Genomic DNA, 24,595 nt, shown 5'->3' with positions numbered 1-24,595 from the left:
AACCTGTCAGGATAATCCAACAACAAGCATTGATAATAGCACACATACAACAACTACCACTAATGATACTACAGATACTTCCTCATCCATCACTGATAACATAGACATAGATTTAGTGAATACACTCACTAAATACACAGGTACAGATCCCATAAAACGACCACAAATACCAAAAATCAACACATCAAAGGTAGTAGGAAACACTAAATTATGTAAACATTCACTTACTACCACACTACATTCATTCAATTTCTACACTCTCAGACATTCATACATTAGTTTATGCTGGGGCAGTCATAGAAGTGACACACTATGGACTGAAAATACAATTTCAGACAGATACACACAAAACACAGTTCTATTACAAACCTGCCTGGCAGAGAAGAATAGAAACACAAATAAATGACATTAGACAGCAATTAGGCTGGCTGACACAATACACTAAATACAACATGACACCCAAATTAAAGAAAATTCAAAAACATTTTCAAGAAAATCAAAACACACAAACATCACAGAATACATCGACACACTAAAATAAAAACTCGCAGCCAAAGCAGGTAGACTCAAACGATACAAAACATGTTCACTACGAAAACAACAAAATAAATTATTCACAAACAATGAAAAACTCTTTTACAGACAAATCAGTACCAAAACAAACACTGATACACAGCACAGTGGCACACTAACAGAAGAAGAACTCACAACTTACTGGTTTTCTCTTTAGTCCAGTGCTGTTACCCACAATGCTGATGCTGGCTGGATCAAGGAGGAGAACAAAGCTTGCATAACATACCAACTATGCCCTGTGCTGAAATAAACGTACACGACATCCACTACTCTGTTAACAGAACACACAACTGGAAGACACCTGGTGTAGACAACATTCATAATTTCTGGTACAAAAAGTTTACATCACTGCACCAGGAACTAGCTAAACACCTAACACACATCATCATCAATCCACTAGACATGCCAAAATTTCTTACTCAGGGCATCACCTACATGAAACCTAAAAACAACAATACCACAGACCCCACACAATACAGACCAATTACATGTTTTCCAACACTCTACAAATTATTGACATCCTGTATCGCAAACAAAATATACAAACATGTTGAAAAACACAACATTCTTACAGAACAACAAAAAGGTTGCTGTAGAAATCACAGGGAATGCAAAGAACAGTTACTCATAGTTTCAGTCATTCTATGGCAAGCACACAAACAACACATAACATATATAGACTACAGAAAAGCATTCGACAGTGTTCCACACAGTTGGCTGCTACGTATTCTACACATGTACAAAATACATCCATCACTCATTGCGTTCTTTCAAAACACTATGCAGCACTGGAGAACAACATTACATCTCAGGGTTCATAACACTTCCATACAAACAAACCAAATATTTACTAAGCAAGGAATTTTTCAAGGAGATTCCTTGAGTCCTCCTCTCTGGTTCTGCCTAGCCTTGAACCCATTATCCAACATGTTAAACAACACACAATATCAGACATGAAAAAATAACACAGTTTACAGTCATATTCATGTACATGGACGACATAAAACTTTACGCATCCACACAAAAACAACTTTATCAACTCCTACAAATTACACATTCATACACCAAGGACATACAAATGGAGTTTGGCCTAGATAAATGCAAAACACTTCACATAGAAAAAGGAATCCTGAAGAAAGAAGATTTTGCACTTGGAAATGGAGACGTTATTGAATCCATGGAAGAGGGCGAGTTCTATAAGTATTTAGGATTCCAACAGGCCAAACTAACAGAACATACACAAATAAAGCAAAGATTAATTAAAGAATACCAAAGTAGGTTAAATGCTATTCTCAGAACACAGTTAAATGCAAAACACACAGTTAAAGCAATAAACACATATGTCATCCCAGTACTCACTTATTCTTTTGCAGTTATACATTGGACTCACACAGATCTCGAGCAACTCTAAACGAAAACAAGAACAACACTAAGCATAAACATCATCATCCTAAATCTGCCATAGAAAGATTGAACCTTCCATGTAAAGATGGTGAATGTGGCCTGATTGACATAGTTAGCCTTCACTACAAACAAATACAGACACTGCAGAGTTTTTCTATAAATAACGCACCATTAAATTTACACTCACAATATATAAAAAGCATAGACGCCATTAAGCAATCATGGGTTCAAAAGGCACTCCATGGCAGGCATCCTATGGCCTGGCCCAGGATTTTGTTGACAAAACTGTCAAACAGCTGGTTAGCTCAGGGATGTCTCTTTGGGGAGACTGAAGGATTCATGATTGCCATACAGAATCAGGTCATAAATACTAAAAACTACAGAAGATACAATACTCACAAATGACACATGCAGAAAATGTCACATCATGCCAGAAACTATACAACACATCATTTCTGGTTGCAAGCTCCTGGCACAGACAGATTATCTACACAGACATAATCAAGTAGCAAATATAATACACCAACAGCTTGCAAACAAACACAAATTATTAGACATCCACAAACCATAAACCATACTACAAATACATTCCACAGACAATATTGGAAAACATCCACAAAATGTACTATGGCAGAGCCATAATCACATATAAAACATCTTCTGATATAGCCTTAATCCTTCCAGATAATTTCTTTTACGTTTGTTCTAACGTTTTCGGCCCACCCTGGGCCATCTTCAGGAATATAATGAATGAACGTGTAGAATTAGAACGTATACATCGAATGCCTTCCGATTCAAATTACTGTGAAACGGTTAAATTTGTTGAAGGAACATTCTCTCGTGCTATGACGCTAAGGCACGTGAGAAAATCTCGGTGAAAATTTACTACATAATCGTTAAAATGAATGCTTTACGACTCAAATATCTTGTGATTTCCCTTCATAGCAGTATTTCCACGCTTGTGAAATGCTAGCCGCATCTTTATAGTTAACGCATGTGTTTTTCAATCCAGCCTTGTAAATTTCTAGTGTTTCCATTATTCTAAGCTGGTCTGTGCGGTGGGTGAGTCTTATGATACGAGCATTTCCTAGATCCGCAGTGATACCAGGTTCCGTAGTTGCCTGCGCCAGGGCGGTGGTATATTTGCGTTTCTCTATGTCGTACCGGTGTTCCTTCAACCGTTGTTGCAGGGAGCGTTTGGTAGAGCCTACATAGACCATGTTATTATTAAATCTGCTGTCCCACATAGGGATCTCATACACTCCTGGAGCGTGATTTAAGTCTATTGGGTCCTTTCCATTGCGGAGTAGGTCATATACCGATGGTGGCCTACAATATGCCATCTTGGTTTTTGTGATGTTTGAAATTTGTCTATATATTCCATCAAGGTGGCTGTTATAAGTTACAACTTTCCTCCTTATGTTGTTATCCTCCGGCCCCACCACTTCTGCGTGCCTGTTGTTTTTGTTCCCCTGCGCGCACGTGCGTGCGATGTTATATATTAGGTTCTTGCTGTACCCATGCATAGTTGCCATTTGTTGTATGTGTCTGAGTTCCGTTAAGGTATCCTCATACTTCGAATTGTGCGTGAATGCATAAGGATGGAAAGTTGTAACTTATAACAGCCACCTTGATGGAATATATAGACAAATTTCAAACATCACAAAAACCAAGATGGCATATTGTAGGCCACCATCGGTATATGACCTACTCCGCAATGGAAAGGACCCAATAGACTTAAATCACGCTCCAGGAGTGTATGAGATCCCTATGTGGGACAGCAGATTTAATAATAACATGGTCTATGTAGGCTCTACCAAACGCTCCCTGCAACAACGGTTGAAGGAACACCGGTACGACATAGAGAAACGCAAATATACCACCGCCCTGGCGCGGGCAACTACGGAACCTGGTATCACTGCGGATCTAGGAAATGCTCGTATCATAAGACTCACCCACCGCACAGACCAGCTTAGAATAATGGAAACACTAGAAATTTACAAGGCTGGATTGAAAAACACATGCGTTAACTATAAAGATGCGGCTAGCATTTCACAAGCGTGGAAATACTGCTATGAAGGGAAATCACAAGATATTTGAGTCGTAAAGCATTCATTTTAACGATTATGTAGTAAATTTTCACCGAGATTTTCTCACGTGCCTTAGCGTCATAGCACGAGAGAATGTTCCTTCAACAAATTTAACCGTTTCACAGTAATTTGAATCGGAAGGCATTCGATGTATACGTTCTAATTCTACACGTTCATTCATTATATTCCTGAAGATGGCCCAGGGTGGGCCGAAAACGTTAGAACAAACGTAAAAGAAATTATCTGGAAGGATTAAGGCTATATCAGAAGAAGTACATTCATCCAGTACGTTTGATTGATGTGAGTTGGACATATAAAACAATTTACCACAACAGACCAGACATCACACTCATTGACAAAACACAATAAAATCACATACATTATAGACATATCCATTCCAAACACTCACAATATACAAAACATATGAACTGAAAAAATCAGCAAGTACACGGAACTTACCCAGGAGATAAGGCATCTGTGGAGAATGGATAGGGTGCTTATTGTACCTGTCTTTCCTCTACAGGTGTCATCCCACACACACTACACAAAAGCCTGGGAACATTACAATTGAATAAAAACACATACATCACACTACAGAAGACCACTATATTGAATACATGTCATATTGTTAGGAAATTCCTGAATAAAGACCTACACACTGACACACTTTTTTAATTTCTGTTTTGTTTTGGTTACTATGCCTTGACTCATGATCCGGCATAGTAAACAGCCACTGGTGTCAACCGAGTATACTCACAAAAACAACAACAAAAACAAAAACAAAAACAACAACAATAATAATAATAATAAAACAGTGCATACCTCAATAAACTGTTTTTCTTCTCCCTTCTTACTATTAATTTTCCTTAAAACTGCATATAATGCTCTCGATGGAGAGTAAGAACATAATGATCTGAAATTAATAGTAATTTAGTAAAATATTAATAATAAAAACATTTTTTTAATAGTTATGAGGATGAGTAAAAATAAATTGAGTGACGTTTTTTATCACATGATAACTATTCTGGGGCATAGTGACTGCAATCTTTTTTAAAGTATTCCATTAGAATTCAGTACACTCTTACTCTTATTTCTGCCAATCCTTAGACATGTAGTAGCCCCTCCTTTGACTCAAACCGTCAGAATACATTTGTATTTATTAATTTTAAACCTGATTATTAGTTTTTTTAAATTTTTGCTTGTTATGGCATGTCACAGATTGTTAATAATCAATATGTAGCCTATTTGTGGCAGAACTCTGAAAATTCTTTACTTGTCAGAATGGAATAATTGGACTTATGCTGTCTTAATTTTTAACCATGCCCAATAGCTTCAATAATTGCATTATGCTAGGTTGAGCAAATTGGGCAAAGATACAAAAGAGTATGAAGTATGCAAGTATGACATTTTTCTTCATAAATCTGATTATTAAAGACAAACGAACTGCTGAATTATCAAGATATAAGCTTGATGCCACTATTAAAGCAGCCACAGCCAAGGTAGACAAATCAAGAATACTAAAAAGCAAAAGAAGTTACTACAATCTCAAAAACAAACTAGAAATCTTTCAGGTTACAGAGGTGAAAAAACACATAACATCTGTCTTCTATTAAATGCATTAAAGATGATTCCACCCACATCAATTGAATCGGGAAAGGCATTCTCAGTAGCAGGACTTTTCATTACTAAAATAAGAACCAGATTGAGTGATCAGAGTATTGACTATTTTTGCTTTTTAAAATCTTATTATAAAAATTTACAATAATATTTTGTATTATGCTTTATTTAAAAAACATAAATTACCTTCTAAATTAGAAGTTTGATCTAAGTTCATTTTTCTTTCTTTAAATTTTCAACTCAATTCAAGGGCATTTTTATTTTTATTTTTTGTTGTAAGCAGTTTCCAACAAACTTTAATAAACTTTTTTCTAATTGTGAAAATTTCTACATAATTCAAAGGTAATTTTTAATACATATTTTACACAGCATTATTAATATTATTATTTTGGAGGTTGCAGAACATATTAAATTACTTAAAAAAATGAAAAATAATTATATCATTTCAAGATTTATTTTATATCTTAAAAATAATTAATTATATCCCAAGATTTCCTGGGATCCGAAAAACAGTTCACTTTTTTCTTGAAATCCCGGGACAAGCAAAAGACCGGGAAATGAGAAACCCTAGTGTTATACTTTTACTTAAGAAAGAGAAGAAACTGTCATAAAAGGCGTTAAATACATTAAATACCGCTTTATTCGCTGGCGCTTTTGACATAAGACACCATCCTCAGGCAGATATAAACACAAACAAACCTTTTGAACAAACTTTTCAAATTAAAATTAATGGCTTTAGACCTTCAGAACAAAATTGTATTTAGAATAAACAAACATAAAGAATTTAAATTAAAGGGTGCATGGTGGTAACATGCATATGCCATAATGAGTAGATTAAGTGCCGAGAGTGAAGCTAGAGATGATGTTTCAGTCTTTTATATAAGTTGACTCACATTGCAGACAACTCAAGTGTGAAGGAGTTGCATAGATTTAACAATATGGTGAGGAGGGCCTCTTAAACATACACCAGACTCCTTTGATCACAACACCTAAGCATTGCCACATGGTTCCACAGTGTGTTGGTGTTATAACACCATCCTTGCTAGCTCAGTGTCACACCTGCCTACCATGATGGAATGTTGATGTTCAGAGACTTGGCAAGACAACATTCTAGTTGTCTTGCCACATCTCCTACATAGTGGATGCAAATGCCAGATGTGTTTTCTAATGGGATAAAGTATACATTTGACTTCTCTAGAATGGAAGTGGCATCCCTGTCATTGCATAGAAGTCTCCTGAGACTTGGACCAATAAAAGTAACACGTGTTGTCTAAAAATGCAGCAAATGCTGGCAATGATGCAGCCACAAAATTGTAGTGATGGACGGACTATTGTGCAGTCCTTTGGAAGGTTGTGATAGTTTCTTCTCTTTCTTAAGTAAAAGATTGGCGTGACATCCAACATCAATTTATACTTTAAATGTGGGGAAAACAAACAGTTTCAATTTGTTTAACTTATCCTCATAAAAAAAAGTTATATATAATATTACCACATACAATTTTAGAATATCTTATGCAAAATTTTTCAAAATAACATAATTATACAAAGTATAGCATCAGATAATTTAAAATATTTCTTAATATTTTTTTACTTAAAGCAAGAAAATTTTTTTCTTTGTAAATTCATATTTTTATATTTATTAAATGTTAATATTGTTGATCATGTTTTAACCTTTTACTTAAATGTATTATTTTGTGAATTCTGGCAAGAATGCCAGAGGATGCTATTTTCCATTTTTGCATTTTATTGCAGAGGCAAAGCCTCAAAGAAAAATTTGTCTCATGAGTGTGAATTTTTTGCGGACTGTTGCTGGAGTGTTAAAATGACAGATAAGAAACAGAAGCAAGCAAAGTTTTTTCTTTCTGTATTTGTACAGAAATAGATGCTTGTAAAATATTAAGAACTATTTAATATTTCTTAATATTTTATATCTCTAATAGACAACCACAATACACTGTACATACCTTTATAGTTAAATAGAAAAAATACTGATAATGATAAGTTTCTAACATAATCATCATTTTTTGAACATATATATAGACATAACAAACAGAGAGAAAACGACTATACAAAATATATTTTGTTAAGAACTATTTAAATATAATCAATAATAAAATGTAAAATTAAATTTTAAAATATAAAATTTATAAAACTGTATAAAAATTTATTATTATAAAATATTATAAAAGTAAAATGTTTAAATAATAATATTTCAAAAGTAATTAAAAGTACTATAAAAACTGTTAATAATATCATTTATAAAATATAGTGATTTATCTGAAAAAAAAATTTATCTGATTTTTCTTATATCATGTTTAAAGATAGAAATTCTTACATTCTCTAGTTAATTTCTTCAGAAATATTTCTTATATATGTTAGTAAACTATATAAAATTTGATATTTCATGCATTGATATATTTTGATTTTGTTTGACAGCAAAAATAATTACCAATTAATAACAATAACTTTAAGTAATAATTCAATAATAATTACTCTTATAATTACTTCTAACTACATCTATATACAGTCAACTTGAGTTAATAAGAATCACTAGAGGAACAGTAGTTAGTTTGCTTTATCAAAAATTTGTATTAATGATTTTCAAAGTCAAGGCCAAGGTTATGTAATTTAGTAAGTTAAGGCTTCATAGGCAATCAAAATCTAAAAATTATATTTTGAATTAATTTACTAAGTAAAGTTAAATCATATTAAATTAATGTTCTAAATGATTTTCAAATCATTGTACACACTACCTGATATGCAAACTAGTATGTGTTTGGACGGGAACACATCCATTTAAAGGAGTAGGCATCTTTTAACTTTAACCCCTATTTTCTGAATACTTCAGAAATTATCCCTTGATGTACGATCTTTCTTAACCTCACTTCTTTCAACACAAGCACCCTTTCAACCTACTCCTGTATAACAGGAGAAAGTTGAATTGAATTAATTTTAGATAACAAGCACTTTACCCATAGGGTTGGCTGCTGTTACACTTCTGAATATAGACTTTGCCAGTGACCATAGGTAATATTCATAAACATTCTTACTTCTAGTAATACTTCTACCGATAGTTTCCACGATGCACACACTAACTGGCAGTACTTTTGTCACATTTTCAGGAACACCTAACCTGGCATCCCTCATCACAATCATTACTGTCAAGCTATTTTAGACAATCTGGCACTAGATTCACTGAAACAATCACTTATTCTTACATCGCTGCCTCTGAGGTCAGACAAAGAACAAAAAGATCTCTTGGAGCACTGCTAAGCTTGACAAGAAGAAAAAATGAGTTAGAAGAATAAGAAGGCAGTTTACAAGTGAACAGGACCCTAACATTAAGGCTACACTAAAAGAGCAGTACAGACACGATATGTGAATTGTTTACAGCATTTTGTTTAAAAAGGAGTTTAATAAAGTTTTGTATACAAGCTTGTCTTAACATACTAGGAGAAGAAAATCTATTTTACTCACAATGGAACATTTATTACAGTACCACATTTTATCATTCAAGTCAAAAAGTGTAAAAAGAAACCATTATTGAAAATAGGGTTATTTCTTGGAGGTTGTGAAAGTAATTTATGATTTGGTTTAATGATTTCTGGTAAAATTTTTGTTTGCTTTATTTGCATGAAAATTAAAGTGACAATAGAATTTTGCCAAGGCAATGACAAAATTTGCTTTAATGAGAGAATTCATTTTATTAGTGTTTGTTTTAAGGCAAGTCTACTATAATAATTACTTTAATTCAGTTTTAAATATACAGTCAAACCTGTTTTTATGCGGGGGATAGGGACCGCATTAAAAAAAACGCATTAAAAAAAATCTCACGAAACTTCACGAATGGCTGTAAATAATAGTTTTCGCAACACAATTAAAAAATAATTTTTTTATGCGGTCAACAGGGACCGCATAAAAAAAGTCTCACATAGAAAATAACTCAAAACCGTACGAAATAAAATTTATTGACAACAGATGTCAGCACTTGACTGCATCGTCTGGTCTATCGTCTGTTTTACATATTTTTGTCCAGGTGGTGTTTTGTTGACTTAAAAAGTAAATTATTTCATTTTTCGCATATTAATGCAATAATATTACTGTAATAAGTGCATTTATGCTATAATAAGTTTATTTAGCTATAATAAGTCAACGTTAGACATGACGAATCGCACGAGACTAGTCGCCAACTATACCGCACAAATTAAAAATTCGCATTAAAAAAATCGCACATTAAAAAAATCGCACATAAAAAGAGCGCATAAAAACAGGTTTGACTGTACTGTAAAGTTTAAAATATTTCCCTAATATAAAAGAACTTAATTACACACATATATACCAAGTTTTATGCACTTTATTGTAAAATTATGAAATATAATACGATAATTTAATTACATTCTGAATAAAAACAGGCAGATTCCATTAAAGATCAAAATGTATTTTCAAAAATAAAATAGTCTAATTTATATAAGAAAAGTTTCTAGCATGATATCTCATTATAAGAGAATTAATTACTTTAATAAAACTCACAGAAATTATAAATATTTCTGATATAACATTATATTAAAAATTATAAAAAATTTTTTATTCTAAAACTTACTCTGTAGCAATTTCAACAGGACTTCCTACTTTAGCAAAAGAAAAACTACTGTCTGAATTCTTTTTGCCAATGTAGTTTAAATTGACTTGGATGGTTTCTGTTCTAATTACATCTCTGACATTCCACAGAGAACATAAATGAATATCATTACTAGAATTGGGCAAAATCACTGCAGAAAATGGTGAAGGAATCCTTGAACATTCTTTGTATAAATTGATATATTCTTCTAACTGAAAAATTTGAAATAATATACAATTTAAAATATTTTTAAAAATAGAATTCAAAAATTTATTATAGAAAAAAATACAATGCTATTTTAATTTACAATATATAGTACTATATAGGGTATTTACAATTTGTTTATACAACTGTAGAAATCAACAATTTTCCACATTAGACTCAAGCAAATAGTTTCCAGCAAACAAACTGACAACTCTGAAAATGTTCTTCAGCAAGTTGTTGTTAGATACATGCCTAATTATTTTTAATTAGGCATGCCATTAAGATTTTACAATAAATAACTTGTAAAATCATGATATCCTTCTTCCCCTCCCCTTTCCCTTACCTTCTTTTCTGCCGGCTAAACACTTTGTGTACAGCCAATATCTTTCTTGTATATATGTATGTATGTATATGCATAATACTTTTTTATTAGCAATGGAGTTTTGCAATCTATTTAAGTCCTTTCAGGAAAAAAGTTTTGAATTGAAATAACATGACTTCCAGTTTGCATCAGAAGTTCATATATAATTAATTGGGACCTCAACCCCCTAAACTTCCCATGTCTGGTCTTGACTTTCATGTATCTAAGTTTGTTCCCGAGATTAAGAAGAGACGAACAAACAGGCAGACAGCAACAGTGGGAATTTATAGGTCTACAATTTTTTCAAACTGTAGCCCAATGACAAATGTATCAATTTTCTGCATCCAAAATGTAAGCATTATATGAGGTGATGTATTTGAAGAACAATTCCTGACAAATCTTCACTCATTAACAATAATTAATTTTAATTTCAGTTCTTGTTAAAAATAGTCTGTTATAATTACTTGGTCTGTAATTTTAAATTTTTTTCTTAAAATTTAAAAAAATTTTTTGTTATTCTATTAGATATTAAAGAATGGTTTATTCTTGCTTTAATTTTTGAAATGCTTGTAAAGATGCATTCTTCCTCAAATGTTCCATCTATATTTTGTTCTAATGGTATTAAAAATTCAATTTCACTTGGAGATGATCAGTTTAGTTGATCAAAATATTAGTGTGATATTAAACCAGTACATTTCTGGAAGGCTAATGTGTTGTTTTATTCTATAACAAAAGTTTTGCATCTGGACATGAGACACCAATATTTTGTTATTTATATATGAATGAACCTAAGAAATAATAAATATATAACTTTTAAGTCTAACTATTGTTTCTATCATGATATTTATGATCTCAGTAAAGTAATGGTAATAACTTTTCAAAATTATTTTATATCCTCTCAACTTCAAGTTCTCAACAGAAAAAATGTATCAGACTTTAAATATTCTAAAAATGCCTAAATATTTGTTTTCTATTCAAATACATTACTTTTTTGAGTTAAGAATCTGATGATGATTAGAAATCTATAAAATCTAATAAAACAGATCTTAAATTTTGTAGCATGTCAGATTGTTTAACTTGTCCATATGGAATTAGCTCTCTCATGAGAAATTATCATTTTTTTGTTTTGTTTGGCAATTGGCAATTTCTTGTATTATCAATACTTAGAAATAATTAATAATTTATTGTTATATAATAAAAGTTGCTTATTAATGTGAGTCCATGTTTCTATATATATATGAATACTGTATAATTTATGTAAAAAAGTTTTACACATTATTATTGTAACATACATTTTTGGATCTTTGACTCTTTTATGATGTGATCTTTTAATCACATCATATAGAAAACTATAAAATATATGTTGTCACATTCAAATAAATTTCAAATGGATTGATATCACAGAAACTATTTGCTAAACTATATCCATTTTTAATGCAAAAGCATTAAAAATGAATATAGAAAGAAAGAATCATTATTCTGTAGTTATGTTTATTTTTTCATGCACACTTGTTTTGTTTCTAGTTTTTATTCCAAAAGTACACATTATTGCTTTAACTATTCTTAAACACTTATTTTATAATCATAAAACAATAGCTATTCCAAGTATTCAAAAAATACAAACTCACATAGCAAGTCACATGCACAGGAGCTTAAATATATTAAACTAAAACATAGTAAATAGGACTAAATAATTAGAAGAAAAATACTAAATACAAACTAAAATAATTAAATAAATACAGTGTACATTCAAATATTGTGAGTAAAAACATAAATATAGCAAAATGGTGATAAAGTAAACTATAAAACTTTAAATAATGCTCTCAAAGCATGTGACACCACTGCAGAATCTTTAAAGTTAATTGCAGTCCCTTTGTTGATAAGTTTATAAATTTCTAAACTTTCTAAACATTTAAGTCATGTCAGAGCCATGACAGTGACATAACTTAAATATTATGCACTCTCTCAAAAGAAACATCAACATCACAGTCACAATCAAAGGCCACCAAGTCAGTTGTACATAGACACTTCCTAATTGTGTCTTGATCCTTGATTCTAGTGCCCAAAGATCTAAATGTCACTCCATATTTTTAGCAATAATTCACTCTATCCTCTTGTAAGGCAATTGAGTAGACCACAGGTAGAGACTTCTCATCAGTGGAATCCTTACATTCCTGAGTAATGAGAAGACAGTAGGGCTCCTTTTATATATGATTTTAAAGTTGGAGATTTCTCTGATTTCCTTGTAGACATCACACAAAACTTTGTTGTAGGTAACAGTCCTAAAGGACCTACTATCAACCCACTTGAAATTCATTTGAATGTGACAACAATTTATGATGATCTTAATAAACTCCAGCTGGTAACTCAGTCATAGCTAATATAATCATAGTAAACTACAGCTATATAGAAGCTATAACATAGTTCCAGATCCTGAGTTGAATATCTATGGACCTGGCTATATGAAAGTATAACCACAATGCATGGTTACCAACTGAAGTTTATTAAGATCATCACACATTATCACACTTAGACGAGTTTCAGGTGTGATGATAATAGGTCCTTTATGACTGCCACCTAAAACAAAGTTTCATGCAATATCTTCATGAAAAGTGGACTGCATTTCCAAAAAATCAAACCAGATCAGATCCATGGTTTTAAGTCATGGTGATGTTGATGTTTCTTTTGATAGAACGCATAATATTTAAGTTACATCAGAGCCACGGCTCTGACGTGACATAAATGTTTAGAAAGTTTAGAAATTTATAAACTTATCAACAAAGGGACTGCAATTAACTTTAAAGATTCTGCAGTGGTGTCACATGCTTTGAGAGCATTATTTAAAGTTTTATAGTTTACTTTATCACCATTTTGCTATATTTATGTTTTTACTCACAATATTTGAATGTACACTGTATTTATTTAATTATTTTAGTTTGTATTTAGTATTTTTCTTCTAATTATTTATTCCTATTTGTTATGTTTTAGTTTAATATATTTAAGCTCCTGTGCATGTGACTTGCTATGTGAATTTGTATTGTTTGAATACTTATACTTTTAAATTTGCTTTCTGTCCTAATTATTATATTCCATTCTAGAACCTGATGATGGCCATTTTACACCAATTAAAAATGTTTGCTCTGTTAATAAACATGTAATTTTTAATGGATTTAAAGTTTTTTGATATTAATTTTAGTAAATACATCCAGTTTTTTGGAGTTTTTAGGTAATAGCCATTTCATTTCGCTATTATACATGGGAGCTCAAAAATCAGTTAACCAAAGATATAATTTATTCTGAAAAAACAACTAAAACTTGGAACTGCTGCACGTTATCATACATGATTCACTCACTTCATTGGAAGCAACTGAATCATATCATACTTTAATAAATAAAAATTATAACAGAGATATAAGTTCATAGTTACAGAGTTATAATCGTAAATATCTGTTAAAAATCATTTCTAAAATAATCTTAAAATGTCTCAGTTAACTGACTTTTGGGCCTTCCAGTATTGTGCATTAATCCTTCTCAAAGTTCATGCTTTCATATAGTTTCAGCTTATACTTTTCTATTTGAATTTTTGCTTCAAATTGTTGAATAAATATCTGAAATTTTTGCTATGATCAATAAAACAAGATAAGATTTTTAAGTAAAGCAGAAAATATCATTAATATAATTTCAATTAATATAATCATCCTAAATCCTTCATTTTAGTGGTTAAGTCATTATCTTATATTAATTTTGAATAAAATTAAATAATTTAGACTATTCTTATCATTTGATCATTAGAGTATTTCAGGCTTGATTGTCTTTATGTATTTAATATGACGACTTATTTCAAAGTAAATTTTCCTCAAAGGAAAACTTTGCTAATTATGAAATAAAATAGAAAACTTTACATTAACACGATTATAGCAACTATTAATATGATTATCATTATTTCTTATTTTATCTATATGTTAAAGTCCTATTTTTAAAAAAAAATCATCAGTCTATTGATTTCTATTATCTAATTTATCTGAAACAACTTAGGGTACGTTGTCTAATTTATCTGATATAAAATATTCTTTTTATGTTCCTCATTTTTATCTAACAATGACTTTTTCTGGCATCTGAATATTTTGCATAGCATTTATTATGTTATCTTTATATTTAAACTACATGAGAAACAATATAAATTTTTACCCTTTATGTATAATTGATCTCTGCTGGTATAGTATATCCAACATTAACTCAGATGACCATATAATGTGTAATAAACTAATAATATTCATTCTCTACAGGTAAATAAACCAAACCTGAGTTAGTCAATTATACAAAATTGGTTAAATGCTTTTACTTTTTTAAATGAAATATAAACCATATAAAAGCATTTTAGAAATTTTTAAAATAATTATTCTATTTTCCAGAATAATTATTTTAAAAATTTCTGAAATGCTTTTATATGGTTTATATTCCATCTTGAATCACTCATATTGGTTTTCACTACAAATTAATTAATGCATAGTTAACAAAGAATATAAACTGACAAAAAAAAGAAGGGAATGTTATAGTATTGATAGAAGAAGCATTTAGTAGAAGTTCTACCATAGAGTGGTAAAAGATAAAGATAATTTTAAATGATTACAAAAAATGCTGATAACTATGGAAAAACTAACACAGCGTTAGGTAAAGATAAAGGAATAAACAAGAAAGACAAAGGATAAAATTTTGGATTAGGATGGATTAGGATGCTGAAAAACATTCATTAGAACAAAAAGAATTTAGAATTACATATTTATTTTCTAGAAGAAACAACTGATTAGAAAAATTCTGTAAATGTTAAGGTAAATAAGTATTCAAGTTAGAAAGTTTATATTTGTTGGTTAGATTGTAATTTTTAAAACATTCTTGTTAACATTTTATATGTAAGGTTAAAATTAGACTTTAAGTGGAAACTTGTTTAGTACATACTATTATTTCAATGCATTTTTGTTATTTAAAACTCTTTTTTCAGTTCAATTTAATACTTAGTAAAATTTTAAATTTAAATTAAATTTTAGTGTTTAAGCTATTGTTAAAGAATAAAAAACTTTTTAGAAACTTTGTTGATTTAACTTTTATTTGGTTTCATTTTGAATATTGTTTTGTTCTTTTTTGTTAAAGACTTAAAAACTTATTACTTCTATTAATAAATGTTGAATTAAAGTCATTATAGAAATGATAAAAGAATTTTTAAAACTATCTTTAAATTAACAAAGAATTCATACAAGCTTCTTTGTTATGCATCTTTCTGTAATATATTATCTAGTAAAAGAAAAAGCAATAACATACTCAATTAATAAAATGAAGCATACCAAAAATTAATCTGAGATACTGAATATATTGGGTTTATTGGGCCTATTTATAGTCATAAAAACCATTCAAATTTGTTTTCACCATGTTCAATTAAAGGTAAATACAGTGAAGTCTTTCCTGTAGTATATTTGTATGTTGTAAAAAATAATCTTCCAAACTCCAATAAAATTCAACAAGAGCACTTATAAATACTTAAAAAATCAAAGTGCCTTTGAGCCTTGTTAGTACCTCATCAAGGGATATAAATTCTTTCAACTAGACTCCAACTAAATGCCGAATTCTATTGGGTTAGATAGAATTCGGCATTTGGTTGGAGTCTAGCTTATAGTATATTGGGTCTAGCGATGTTATTTATATATATAATTCTTTCAACTAAGCAATATTAAACCTTCCAAAAGTATTCTAATTAACTTCAAACTTTAAACTTGAACATATGATGATAAGATAAAAATCTACTGTTTTCAAATTTTGTTAAGTATTTAGTTCAGGGGTTCCCAAAATTTTCAAGAGAAGGGCCACATTACTAATTCTGATAACAGCAGCGGGCCAGAATGATTTAATATCACACACACATATACTGTATATGTAAATTTAAAAAATAATAATCATAGAACTTTATTAAAATTTTTAAGAAAATACATTACAAATACCATTTATTTTGAGAAGCAGTTAGGTAGTCATCCAAGTTTTGAATGTTTCAACAAAATGGTATATTTATTTTTAAACAAATATGGCCCTGTTGCTTACTTTCCCTGGCTTTCAATTGGAAACGTTTAACGCAAGTAAAATATTTTTTAAATTGTGGTGTTTTTAATTGTTTACAAGCAACGTAAGCAGGATAAAGCCTCATCACAAACCGGATCCAGCCTGCGGACCATAGTTTAGGGACCCCAATTTAAATAATTTATTCCAAAAAAGCATTTTAGAACTTTATTCAATAAATATTCTATTATTCATGCACGTATTTGCAAATATGTTACAATCCTTTCGATTATAAATTGCACATATTCTATATTTATACGCATTTGTGACGAATAGCTGCACATCATCTGTCTCAAGAGATGATAATTCTAACAAAGGATCCACTTGATTTGTTATATTAATGTAATATTTCCTTATGAGATGAAAGCACAACTGGAACTTTGTAAGACATAAAAATACGACATCTCTAGACTCCAACAAAATTAAAATATGTCACGCCATTATACTTTTAAAAATTTCAACAACAATATTCATCAAATTTTATTAAATTAAATTCATCCTCAATTACCAACACCTGATTTCCATTTAGACATTCCAATGCTATATATATATATATTTTACAAAGTATTTTAAAGATTATGGGTAAAAGTTACTTTTAGATAAATGATACATGTATACATATATGTATATTGACCTAAAAGTAACTTTTACTTAAATGGTTAAATTAATTAATAATCATTGACTTGAAAAAATCTTGATAAGGAATCGGATCATTTGAACAGATTGAATTTCTGTTAGTTCGTACTTTAAATAATAATAAATTAAAATTTAAAGAGAGAAAAACAATAAATGATCTAAAGCATTTAAATAATTTTAAAATATATTTTTAAGTCATCCAAAAATATCCTACGACAAATTTAGTAAGTAAATTATTAATAATTACGAAAATTATATATAAAAATGCTTGTATATCTTAAATATATCATCATATATTATGAAAAATTAAATAATAAAAAATATATATGTATATTTATACCTCTCCGTTCATTCTTTAATATTTCTCTAAATATACTTCAAAAAGTACTCGTGATATATCAAGAACGGAAGTTGTTCATGACGTCAGGAGAATTTTACCGGAAGTGAACTTTCTTAACGCAGACGATCTCAAGTTTTATTTCGTCACTTGCCATTTTCTCAATACTAATAATTTACTTTTATAAAATATACATAAATATATAATAATAGTAATTTTATAATGTAAAATTTTATAAAACAACATATCAAAACACGTGCACGATATCTTTTTAAATCTCTCCATTATTATATACAATATCAAATTTTAGAAATTTAATATTAATAATTAGAGATAAAATATAAGATCGAATTGCATTATTATTTTTTTGTAAATTTTACATTTATATATTAAGGTTATTTATTAAAAATTTATTTTAGAAATTAGATAGAAATTAAAACAAAAAAGTAAAATAAACGTAAGGGGGCGGATGCATCGGTTTGTTATTGGAGTGCATTTGTACCGAATTGGGCGGATATAATTTAATTTAGAAAGATAAATAGTTAAATATTTTTAAAAGGTGCTAATAAAAAAATATGCTAATAGAAATTTTATTGTAAACTATTTGAATTTTAAGATATTATTATATATAAATATATATATACACAGTTAGTTTTCGGTAAGTAAAAATTAATTACGAATAATTGTGCAAAAATATTGGTTTAAATATAATTAATGATGTTATATTAATACCAAAATACATTATGATTAAACATTAATGTTAAATTAATTGTTTAGAACTCCAACATTTATATATTTATTTACCTTAATGTAATATTTAATAGAACCTTAATTAATATTTCAATTATTTGACAGTTGTTTACTAACACAAAATATAAGTACTGAGAAATTAATTAAGTTTCACAAAATAAGATTTTATTTATTTATCTCCCAAAAATAATTACAATTATTTTATTATTCGGTAATTATATTCTTTTGACGGTTGCCAAATAAGCAAAATGATCATAATTTGCTAATTTATATTTAATGATGTAATGAATGTGTGTAATTGTTGTTTGCACTTCAGAACATTCTCTACCATAAAATATATTAATTTCTGATACTGTTTCTAGATCAAGATGAGTTTTTTTGTTGCTTATGACCTATTCGTACATGACTGCAATTTGATACTTAAATTAATTTACAGTTTTTTTTTATTTCTTTTTTGGGATTGCTTAAAGTTAACTAACTTATATGATATAAACAAATAAACCATCAAGGAGATAAATACTTTAAGGTTTTAGAAGCATTTCTGGGATTTTTCATTTCTTAATTTCAATAATTATGTTAATTAAAATGTTAACTTTGTGTGTTAAGTTGTTTAGTTAAATAAATAATATAAAAATGATATCAAAGAATTCTTTAGATAAACTTTACTTGAATACTTTACTTGTCTGTTTATTCTGTAATGGAATTATGCAAAATTTTAACACAACAATGCAGTTACCTATTTTTATTTAAAAATTATATATATAATAAAATTTAGATACTGTACATGCAAACACAAATGCAAGCACATATTTTATAACTATCTCTTTTTCAAATTACTGGAGCAATCAAATAAAAACAATTTTTAAATACCAGTAACAGAACTTTAATGAAAATTCAGAATGTTTTTGGCCTTCACCAATACTCAAAAACAAAAAGCTACTGCTTTTTAACAGTTTGGAAAGTAAAAGGTTTTGTTTGACTTTCTGTTGAATTATTTATGAGGAAATTTCATTACAAAAGTGTGTAAAATATATTATGATAACCATGTAATAGTTAAAAGTATGATTAAAATTTGATGTAAACATGTTGTATACTAAAACATAAACACGACTTGGATGACAATAAATTATACATATTAAAAAGGAATATTTATTATATTTTAGTATTGATAATTATTTGTCACAAAAATTTATTAATGTTATGATTTATTATTGAATTATTGCATTATCATATTGTATTTATTTTAGTTTTTGATTTTACTTGCCTGGCTTACTATCTTTTCTTACTATATAGTTGCTGCATTTGTTTATTATTAGATTTAATATTTGAAAATATAAATCACAATTTTGTCTCATTTTAATTTTTAAAAAGTTTTGAACTTTTCATCATTTGGCATTTTTTATTTTATATTAGCTATGTTATTCAATTAGTTATTAGGTAATTATGAAATTTAAACATCAGTTATTATGTAAGGCTGATGTGATATGATATGCTGATATGATACTGTTTAAAAGCATTGTGTATAGTTAATGTTGTAATAGTATAAGAATCAAAAAAGTAATGGATGTGTCTAGCTGATAAATAGCTGAATAGTCTAGCCAATGTCAGTTGACTTCATATAAAATAAACTATATCATTGACTTGGCTTCTTTAGCTGCTTTGCCACCTATATGTTGCTTATTTCTAAACTGGAAAGAGTTTTAAGGATCAATGCTAGATGGATTTGTCAAAACAGATGGTCTCTAATAAAAAGGCTGTTAATTAATTAGACAAAATTTTGAAGCTAATGTAATATAATTTTAGTTATATTTAAAATAATAATTGATAAATTATTATGCGTTTCCAGAATTATTTTAAAATTTTTAATTTTCTTTAATATATAATTTTCTCTTCTCTTTTTATGCTTCATTGTAAAGTGTTGTCAAGTCTAGGGATTTGTCCCTAGATCTAGAGAATTTCAATTTCCAAAGTGATATATTTGTAAATTTTTGGCAAATCTAGAAGAACTTTAAAAAGGATATAGCTCATACAATTTTTGGCAAGTTTTATTGAAATTTATTCATGATCAATAAAATATTTTAAGTTTTTATTAGTGTGATACCCTCTGATAGCCATTAATATTAATAAAAATCCATTAATTATTACATTACCTACTTATTGAATTCTACACTAATATGGCATATTATATTTAAGCTAATGTTAATTATTCTTTTGTTTATAAATAAAAATATTGACTTATGGTATATTATTAAATTTATTATTATTATTCACTTCTTCATTTTTTATTAATCTTTTGAAAATGTATTTGAAAAAGTCCTGTTGTTTTCTAAAATATATTTATTTATTTTACTTCATTCATAACAATTCCACATAACCTGGCAATTGGCACACAGTACTATAACCAGGAATAAATCATTGAGGGATATAAGGGCAAATGGAAAAAATTCTTACTGAAATTGTTCTCTTTTCTAGCTGACGCTAGGCCTATTAGCTACAACTCAAGTACAAAATGTGAGATATTTGTCTCAGACTAACAAATGTTGATATAATGTTTTAGGAAATTATTATTTGTTCTACCATGTAAGTTTTGCAATGATCATGACAAAGCTTATTGAGTATTCATCTGTGATAACTTAAAGTAACTTAAAAGTAATTCTAATAAAAAATCTCATTTAACTTAGTCTTTTTTGTTTCCAGTACCGTTTAATGATGATCTAATATTTAAAGACAAATGTTTTCAATCTATTCAAGATCTTCCTTAGGTCTACATGAAATGGAATGTGTTTTGGAATGTTAACATATTTTGAAATATGTTGTGGTTTGAAATACGTTTGGAATGTTAACATATTTCAAACCACAACGTTAAATAATAACATTGTGGTTTTTGATTAAACCACTGCTGGGAAAGTATAGAAGGTGTAGAGTTGATATTTTGGTTTGTGTTTTTCCAGTTTTTCCTACAAGTGCATTTCAGAGTTACTGGTTAAAACCAGAGCAGGTATTATAATACTTTAAAATTTATTTTGTATACTAGTACTTTTTTTATATATTAACAGGACTTATTATACTGGAAAATTATGGATGAAGATATTTAGTCTTACAGATCAGAAGTAATGTTTTTTATTTAGTTCACCTGCACAGGTGAACTAAATAAAAAACATTACTTCTGATCTGTAAGACTAAATATCTTCATCCATAATTTTCCAGTATAATAAGTCCTGTTAATATATAAAAAAAGTACTAGTATACAAAATAAATTTTAAATTATGATAGAAAGGACACAAAGGCATAATGATTAGGTATTATAATACCTTTAGCAATAAAATATGGCGTCAAAATTGGGATTAGAAGATTACCCTGTATCATTCAGATGATTAGAATAGATAGAGGCAGTGCAGGATATTAAAAAACCAGAAATTTACATAATCAAATTAAAGAAACAATGAATTTTTCTATTTGGGATACACTTACAGGTTTAAATCTGTGTCAAGAAGCATTTCAATTCAATTAGCCAATACCCTACTATTAGTATCAGTACAGTAGAATCCTGGATAATGTGCTCCTGTAAAACATGAATCATATAATGCAATGAAAAAATTGTGACTAGTACTCGTACAGTGCGATAAATAGTCCTGTATAACACGTAAGATAAATTTAACATTTTCATATAGTTTCTGATTTTTTGTTTAGAAAATCAAATGTATACACTTACCTGTTGTTTATATATGAACAGTGAAACTGACAGTTTAAAAAAGTAGCAGTTTATGAAAAAATAATAATACATACACATTTTAAAATTATTTTCCTCATATCTTTTTCAACTTTTAATAAAAATAAATATATTCACTTCACTATTTAACATTTATTCACTATCAGAAGTATCAACAAATAAGTTCCAACGACACCGTTTTGTTAATATTGGTTGTACAGATTCATCGCTTGAATAGTCCATAGTTTCGTCTTGATTGTTATCGTTATTTAAAAACATTTCTATCCCCAGATCATTTTTAGATTGAAAATATGGGGATAGACAATCATTCAATTTTCTTTTAAATTCTGTAAACCGCTATATTGACGGATCAATTTTCATAAAATGTGTTTCTAATGTTTTGGCTATTTGTAACTCTTTATTTATATCTTCTAAACTCAAAGGTTGCTTGGTGCATTAAAAGTCTGGACTGAATTTTCCTCCTCATTACTAGAATGAGAACAATTTGCTAAATCTATTCATTTGATTTTATCAATATCTTTATTGTAATTAATTAATTTGATGATATCTGTCTCATTCATATCAACAAAACCCTCTCCACCAATATTTTGTCCAGTAGTTATTATGCGATTTACATCTGTTTCTGGTGGAGTTGGAGAATTTGCTGTAATAACGACATCTGGCCATAACTTTTTCCAACAGGCATTGAGGGTTGAAGATTTCAGTTCTTTAAGAGACATGTTTATTATTTCTATGCAGTTTAGTATTGAAAATTCTTTCCAAATTTGCAGAACTGTTGCATTTGAATTACAATCAATTTTTTCTAAAATCATTTCAAATGTACGATGTAACTAAAAAGTTTTGAATGTTTGTATTATCCCTTGATCCAATGGTTGAAGAATTGATGTTGTGTTGGGTGGTAGACAAACCACTTTAACATTAGGATGATTTAAATTTATAGGATGGCCTGGCATGTTATCTATCAGTAATAAAACTTTAAAACTAATATTTTTTCATTGTAAATAATATTTGACCTCTGGTACAAAACAGTTATAAAACCAATTTCAAAACATTTCGCATGTTATCCATGCTTTTTTATTGGCTCACCAGTGCACAGGAAGCATTGATTTTTCTACGCTTTTCATTACACGTGGATTTATTGTACAATTAATTAACATTGGCTTAGTTACATGTTCTCCAGCTGCATTAGAACACAAAACCAAAGTTATTCTGTCTTTTGATGCCTTGAAACCTGAAGCAGAAGTCTCATTTTATGCAACATATGTCCTACCAGGCATTTTTTCCAATACAGAGCAAATTCATCAATGTTATAGACTTGTTCTACTATATAATTGTCCTCCTTTACAATTTCGGAAAATCTTTGAGCTACTTCTGTATTGGCTGATGCACTTTCTCCAACTATTCTCATATTACGCAAAGAAAATCTCATCTTGAATCTGTGAAACCATCCTGTGCTGGCTTTAAATTTGGGTTTATGCAATTCATTAGATGAAATGCTCTCAGAATCTTTTAAACGTTGATAAACCTTGAGTGCTTTTTGTTTTATGGCAACACTATTTACAGGTATATTTCTTGAGTAACAGTCTTTAATCCATATCATCAAACATTTTTTTATCTTAGGCACTAACATGTCTTTTATTTGAGCAACTTTTTTCAAATCTAATAAAGATGTACTAGACAATATGGCTTGTATTTTGCTTTCATTTTGTCTTATTGTTCGAACTGTTGACTCTTGTAAGTTCAGTTCTTTAGCAATGGTTGCCACTTTTGCACCAGATTTCAATTTATCCAAAATTCTAATTTTGTCATCCAGAGCTATACTTTTTCTTCTCAACTTCTCAGGTATTTTATTTATTTCTGTATGCATGGCTAAAATATATATTTTTCTTATAAAAATATTATTATAATGCATACAATACTTATTTTATAATTAAGTTACCTGTATTCTATTTTGACTTCCCTTTATTAAAAGAAACTTTATTTGAAAAAATTAGTTATGTATAACACTAACAGTCTGTTTGCAATGAAATAATATTTCAAACTGAATCACACCTCATTAGCATATTGTGGCAACTGTTGCAATTTACAGACATGCCTGAATTTGCATAAATTGGTCTGATAATGTATGTTTTGTATAATGCGATTTCCTACAGTGTGGAACATATCCCCCACG

The 24,595-nt window shown here is 29.0% G+C and overlaps 3 protein-coding genes across 3 annotated transcripts in view; 1 reads left to right on the top strand and 2 right to left on the bottom strand.

The window, feature by feature from the left end:
* The window catches only part of LOC136969363 (acylamino-acid-releasing enzyme-like), a 105,740-nt gene extending 87,653 nt beyond the window's left edge, over positions 1-18,087 (bottom strand). The window contains exons 1-3 of the mRNA XM_067263495.1: positions 17,946-18,087; positions 10,285-10,514; positions 4,890-4,980 (exon numbers count right to left, since the gene is read on the bottom strand). Of these exons, the coding sequence (XP_067119596.1) occupies positions 4,890-4,980; positions 10,285-10,514; positions 17,946-17,957 (333 nt within the window). The 5' untranslated portion in view covers positions 17,958-18,087. The remainder of the gene's footprint in view (positions 1-4,889; positions 4,981-10,284; positions 10,515-17,945) is intronic.
* Positions 18,088-18,395: 308 nt separating this feature from the next.
* The window catches only part of LOC136969364 (DCC-interacting protein 13-alpha-like), a 58,784-nt gene continuing 52,584 nt past the window's right edge, over positions 18,396-24,595 (top strand). The window contains exon 1 of the mRNA XM_067263497.1: positions 18,396-18,600. The gene's annotated coding sequence lies outside the window, so the exon portion shown is untranslated. The remainder of the gene's footprint in view (positions 18,601-24,595) is intronic.
* Positions 23,627-24,289, bottom strand: LOC136969381 (tigger transposable element-derived protein 1-like). The gene has a single exon (XM_067263522.1). The coding sequence runs from the start codon at positions 24,287-24,289 to the stop codon at positions 23,627-23,629; it is 663 nt and encodes a 220-aa protein (XP_067119623.1).

The sequence above is a fragment of the Centruroides vittatus genome, unplaced genomic scaffold (assembly GCF_030686945.1).
Source record: "Centruroides vittatus isolate TY-2023 unplaced genomic scaffold, ASM3068694v2 contig_1777, whole genome shotgun sequence".
NCBI classification, from domain to species: Eukaryota; Metazoa; Arthropoda; class Arachnida; order Scorpiones; family Buthidae; genus Centruroides; species Centruroides vittatus.
Note: the sequence above shows the minus strand (reverse complement) of the source record. Positions and strands in the feature narration are given on the sequence as shown.